Source organism: Rhinolophus sinicus, chromosome 1 (assembly GCF_057876585.1).
Source record: "Rhinolophus sinicus isolate RSI-liver-muscle chromosome 1, RSI-T2T, whole genome shotgun sequence".
NCBI classification, from domain to species: Eukaryota; Metazoa; Chordata; class Mammalia; order Chiroptera; family Rhinolophidae; genus Rhinolophus; species Rhinolophus sinicus.
Window position 1 is genome coordinate 211,444,189 of NC_142501.1, and position 6,268 is coordinate 211,450,456.

At 52.0% G+C, this 6,268-nt stretch overlaps 1 protein-coding gene across 15 annotated transcripts in view; it reads left to right on the forward strand.

Annotated features, from left to right (window-relative positions):
- The window catches only part of LOC109456121 (high mobility group protein 20A-like), a 28,701-nt gene extending 22,523 nt beyond the window's left edge, over positions 1 to 6,178 (forward strand). For 6 of the 15 annotated variants that reach the window (XM_088792982.1, XM_088792986.1, XM_088792985.1 and 3 more), the window contains exons 8-11: positions 815 to 970; positions 1,862 to 2,065; positions 2,779 to 2,870; positions 3,618 to 6,178. In XM_088792982.1, the coding sequence (XP_088649108.1) occupies positions 815 to 970; positions 1,862 to 2,065; positions 2,779 to 2,870; positions 3,618 to 4,001 (836 nt within the window). In that variant the 3' untranslated portion in view covers positions 4,002 to 6,178. The remainder of the gene's footprint in view (positions 1 to 814; positions 971 to 1,861; positions 2,066 to 2,778; positions 2,871 to 3,617) is intronic. The other 9 variants (XM_074321093.2, XM_074321098.2, XM_088792995.1 and 6 more) reach the window with 7 other exon arrangements.
- The last annotated feature ends 90 nt before the right edge of the window (positions 6,179 to 6,268 follow it).

The following is a 6,268-nucleotide window of genomic DNA, read 5'->3' on the forward strand; positions in this document are numbered from 1 at the left end:
AGAACGCTTCCATTTCTGCTTTTATTGCGGCCGGAGTTCGGTGGGAGTTTCAAGTGTCTGAGGCCTGGTCCTGACGGGAGGGAGTGTTGGCCTTGCACCCTTCAGGGCTCAGCTCTCACTCAGCAGGGGCTTCCCCAGGCAGGAGTGAGTGCAGGGGTCACCTGCCCCTACTGTCGCTGCCCGAGAAGAGCCTGAGCTGTCCCATCCCTGGGCCTCTGTGTTTCCTCTCAGCAAAACCAAAGCACAGAGTAGATGGGGGAGCAGGATCCCAGTGTTGTTGAAATCTGATTCACATGCCATAAAACTCACCCCTGACAGCGGGTTTTAGGATAGTCATAGACATGTGCACCCATGACTGCAATGAAGTTTGGAACGTCTTCAGCACCGCGGAGAGAAACCCGGTACCCTTGGCAGTCTCTGCCTGTTCCTGGGCACCCACCGTGTGCTCTGTCTCCACACGAGTTCCCAGCGTTTGAACACTTGGTGTCTCCTGTCCTCAAAAGGCCGTCAGGCATGTCCACCACGGTGGACTGTGCCCTGTCACCGTGAAGGGCCTGAGTGTGAGTCCCTGCTCCACCACTTACTACCTTTAATACCTTGGGCCAACTCTCCACCCATCACCCACGTTTCCTCAAGTGCAAAAATGGGGACGATAATAGCTCTCATGCCCTCATGGTGCTGTCGCAGGTGTTAAATGACTTCATCCTGTGACAGCCTCTAACCATGCCAGCTTGAGCTCCGTGTCCACTGTTGTTATTCCGAGCCTGGGGTGGTGCTGTGTCAGCAACTCTGTCCCTCCCACCTTCCCTTCCAGGAATCGCAAACCTCCGTGCTTCCCATGGCTCCCTGCTCTGTGATTTCCTTTGTGTCTCCCCTCAAGCTGGCCTTCTCCTGCAAAGGCCTTCCCACTTCTGTGCACCAGTCTCACTCCTCTTCCTCCTTCAAAAGCCTATCGAAAACATGCATAATAGTAAGTGTTGGTGAGGACGTGGAGGAATCGTAGCCCTGACTCACTGCCGGTGGGAGTGTTGAATGGTGCAGCCACTGTGGAAAACAGTCTGGCCGTTCCTCAAAAGGTTAAACGTAGAGATACCGTATGACCCAGCAAGTCTACTCCATGTGTACCCAAGAGAACGGAAAATGTGTGCTCACACAACATTATGTATGTGCCTATTAGCACTCTTCATAATAGCCCCAAAGTGGGAACAACTCAAACGCCCATCAACTGCTAAAGGAGAAACAAAATGTGGTCTCTCCATTCAATGGAATATTATTCAGCCATGAAAATCAATGAAGTACTGACATGCTACAACCTAGATGAACCTCGTAAACATGGAAAGTTTAAAAAAAAGTCACAAAGGACCACATATTGTATGATACCATGTACACAAAATATCCAGAACAGGAAAATCTATACTGACAGAAAGCAGATTAGTGGTTTCCTAGGTCTGGCGGAGGGGATGGGGGGTCAGGGGGTGATGGCTAAAGGGTACTGGGTTTCTTGTTAGAGTGAGGAATGTGTTCTAAAACTGACTGTAGTAATGGTTTCACATATCTGAATATACTGAGAACTAAAATTTGAATTGTACACTTTAAATGAGCGAATTGTATGGCGTATGAATTAGGTCTCAATAAACTTGTTAGAAAAAAAAGGACCGCCTCCTCCAGGAAGCTTCCCCTGCTGCCCTCCATCCAGCCTCGGTCTCAGTGCACTCTGCGTGTATGTCTGCCTGGCCCGCAGCCTGGGGACCCAGCACAAGGACTGGCTTGCCCACATCTGATCAGAGGGCCACGCCTGGAGGAGCCACTTGTTTTTGCTCCTGGAGGTGACCTTTCCTGTGGGATTTTCTTTGCTTTTTAGGGGAATTTGAAAAAGATTCTGCCCAGTGCTTGAAACATCTGGGATCTCTGGAGGAAGAGGAAGGTCGGAATTTGAAACAGGGGGACTCAGAGGAGGAAGCCGAGCGTCCTGATCTCCCACCACTCGGAGCTCTGATCCCAGAGAAGACCTTTGCTTCACTTGACTTGTGTTTCTTGCAAGAGTTTATCTTCAAACTTCTGAAAAGTGAGTGGTCAGGCTCAGCAGCTCTCTGGTAACTCTGGTGACCTAGGATGTTACAATGCTGGTCACAACTACCTCCATAGTAGGTTGTAAGATTGAGTAGAACAACAAAAGAAAGGGCGCCATCTAGGAGAATAACAATACGTAGAAGTAATAATCAGATGGGAAATCAGTGAGGGCCTCCAACAAGCCAGGCTCAGGTCGAAGCAGTTTATACCGATTGCCTCTTTTACTTCTCATAAAAGTACTATAAGGTCAGTAACAGTATCACCTCCTTTTAAAGAGGAGGCAAGTGCAGCATGGAGAGGTTAAGTAACCTGCCCATGTTTGCACAGCTGGCGAGTGGCCAAGCTAAGATTTAAACCCAGGCCATTGGTTCTGAGACCCGTGTTCTTCACAACTTCCCAACGATCTCAACTATGTAAAATTATGCATATGTAAATCCACGCTAATATTTACGATGGTTTTCTCTAGGAGGCAAGAGGAGATTTTGTGGTTTTTATTCCTTTCTGTGCCTGCCACATTTTTTTCTAGGGATAGATGTCCTTTATATTAGCAGAGAAAGAAAGAAACTCTATTAAAGCGGATTTGGAGAATGACCCGCACATAGTGGGGTCCCAGCTGCTGCCTGCCTGAGGTTCAGTTCAAAGGGAAGGGGAGGTTTTCTTGATGGAAAAGAACAGAAAATGATGGCTTTCTGCTGTCTTTCCTCCCAGTCAAGGAATATGAGCTCAGAGAGCTGAGGAAGACTCTAGAAAGAGCTCAAGCAAAGCAGATGGCCCTGCAGAGGCAGCTGGCTGAGTTTCAGGTGAGACCCTGCGGGGGAAGTGTCCACTGCTCAGCTCAGGGTCCCCACCCGTCTGGCGTCAGAAAACAAGGGATGAAGATTGCATGTTCCACTTAAATAAGGTCTTTAGAGGAAGACAGCTATGCCCACTTCCCAGGAATGGGAGAGGGTCGAGGCCTGGCATACAGCATCCTTTCTCAGTGGCCAGAAGTCCCTCAGGAGCCCATCCCCTCCACACACAGCCCTCACCCTGGCACTGCCCCACACTGTCCCTGGCCTGGCCTGATTTCTGTTTGGAGCCCTGCAGATGACATCCTGAGGAGGGCCAGCTGGGAAATCAGGCCCAGCTGTGGACCGCGTCTCCCCTCTCCAAACCTCGCTTCCCAGGCCTCTAAAATGAGGCAGGGACACGTTGGTGAGGGAGACACTGAGCCTTGTAAAGGGCCCAGCTCAAAGCAGTAGGACTATAGCCGTCAGAGGCTGCTTCCTGGACCGGGGAGGAGAGATCGGGCATGTTCCTGGGTTCCTCGCAGGAGCAGCTGCAAGACGCTCTTTAATGGTTGACTTTGTTGACTTATTTCCTTATTTGCCTATTTAATCATTTATTTACTTTATTTACTTGTACTTATTTGCCTACTTTGTTCTTGTACTTATATATGTATTTATTCATTTACTTATTTTCTTCTACATATTTACTTATTTATTCACTTCTTTATGTGTTCATTCATTCATTCACTCATTCACGCGAATGTGCGGCTCCCCACGGAGGCCTGGCGGCCCTGCACAGCTTGGTGTTCCTTCCAGAGCCAGCAGCAGAGGCTGGAGGTGGAGCTCGCAGGCCTGAAGACCTATGGGCTCATCCTGGCCAAGGAGCTGGAGAACCTGAACGTGGTGGTGATGCTGTCCCACTTCCGCCTGCAGGTCATGGACACGGGTGAGGCCCCCAGGCCATTGCAGCCCCTCTCCCCGTGCCCACACACGCTCCCTCCGGGTCCCCACTGGGCCCGAAAGCCCTGGCCTTGGGAGATTCCTGTCCTTCACTTGCTCACTCGTGCCTGTGTCCCTCACTTCTTCGCTCAGTGCACGTTCCCGTGTGGCCAGCGCCTCCAGGCTCCATGCTGGTGCTGGGGCGTTGGGGGGGGGTGGAGATGAACCGTGACCCTGGTGATCCGGATTCCGGCACCACCAGGGGCCAGGCCCTGAGCTGGGCACCACGGGGCATAAGGACAGCGAGAAGCCCCTGGTCTCAAGCTCTAATCAGATGGACAGACGCTGGTCCCTAGACTGCTGGGGTATAGCATCCTGGCAGGGGCTGCCCTCCGTGGACAGATGCCATGTGGGAAGCAGTTACTTCTCCATGGAAGGTGGGCTTCTGGAAGGACCTGACAGAGGAACGGGCATTTCAGCTGGGCCCAGAAGGGCAGTCACAAACTCCTTAGCAGAGAAGGAAGCCCTGTTTTTGCAAAGGCGAGGAGGTTTGGAAACACAGGGTGAGGGAGGGAGCCGGTGGACCTGCGCCCTGCTGGTGCAAATACCCTTCTCTTTGAAGAAAAATGCATTTTCTTGTAAAATATTTAAATATGACAGTTTGGAGGAACAGAAACCGTGAACATTCTCCTTCATGCTCTGCCCAACCCCCAATCTCTACCCCTCTCGGGAAGTTTTTACTATTCACACCTTCCTGCATCTCCTCCCCTCCAGGTGTTTTTCTACACAGCTGTGAATGGGATGATAGTAAGTTCTGGTTAACAGGGGAACCTCCTGGGATACTGGCTGGCCTTGACCCAGAAGCAGGGTCCTACCCCCCCACTCCCCCACCCCTGCTTGGCCAGGCCTTAACCCCTTAGTTACTGGATTGGGCTTGGGGTCCTGGGCATTGGGAGGGCCCCTGGGCAGTGGCTGTTTCCCAACCAGTCTGGCAGATTTCAGTATTAGATCTGTTTTGACCTTTGGTGCACTACTGGCCAGCCACCAGCACTGTGCACATGAGAACAGATGCATCGTCACAGCTGGTCTGTCTTCTATGATTGGGATAGCACTGTGCACTCATGTGCTGTTCTATGCATGTCTGAGAGATCTCCCCTGTCTGGATGTGTGACGACCCTCATTTGACCTTGATGTGACGTGGTGTAGCAGACCCCAGCTCTCCAGGCCCCTGCTGCAGCACACTGAGGTGGGGACACCCAGGGTTTCACCATCCCGATGAAGCAGAGGGAGCATTCCTTAAATAGCGAAGCCTCAAGCCCAGGGGCCCTGGCAGGGAGAGGTGTGGCGATGCACTGCTGCTTCGGAAGCTTGGGGACCCCTGAGCCCTCATCTTGAGTGAGAGTGTTTGCCCTGCGTGACTCCCGTGACTTCCGTGTGGGTTTTTATACTTCCATACTGTAAGTGCATGGGGTGGGTGACCAGGCTTGGGTGTTCCTGAGCATGGAGGGTTACGCACACTTGGGCTCCTACTAGATACAGGCGGCAGGTAGGAATGTGATAAACCCACCTGCCCGTTCTCTCTTCCTGTGAGGCCTCTTATCTTGCAAATCGGATCCATTTGCTGCAGTTATGACAAGGGCAGCTCCAGGGAGCAGAGGGAGGTTGCTGTGGGGTCTGCTACTGTCCAGGCTTGCTCCCGTGAAACCGAGATGGACGGAAGGTGTTGGGCGTGGTGCCTGGACAGTATAGCGTGAAAGAGACCGGCTTTCAGAGAGCGTGTATTGCTCATTGGATCCAACATTGTAATGCCTCTGGCATCAAGTAAGGTCCAGAAAGCGGTCTTGATGTTCAGCTCTTCTGTGTTCCCACCACTCTCTGCCCTGTGCAGTTCCCCCTCCAGCCCGCTACTGGGAAAACACCTCTGAGCACATCCTGTGCGCCCAGGCCTGGGCTCCGAGCTGGAAATCCTGGAATTTCAGGAGACATTTTATGATCTCATAGAGTGCTGAGTCTCAGGGGGGGGGGCACACGAGAAATAAATCAGGCTGCTGGAGTGACCCAGCAACCCTGGGTGAGCCTGGAGTTGTCTGTCCCAGGCTTGGCACTTAGTAGGTCTCCAGGAGTGTTTGGGATGAGAGCAGTGATTGTTTGTGCTACCATCAGAAACAGCCCTTGGGCTCTGCCACTTTTAACTGTTCTGCTCCCCTCCCCAACTCTATAGCATAAAGTGGTGCCCCACGCCTGCACCTAGGGGACCCCAGGACATCTCCCCGGCTACTGATGTGTCTTCCATGGAGGCATCTCTGTGGAGAATGGATGGAAGACCCTGGGGCCATGCGGATGGGACAGCTGGCTCTACTGACTAAGGAGAAAATAAATTGTGTACCTGTGTGTTTGCACAACAGGCTCAGTCTGTCTTTTATGTCTGGGTCTCGGCCGTTCTTCCCTATAAGTACGAGCACTCTGACACCTTTTCTGTTTCGTGTTTTCCC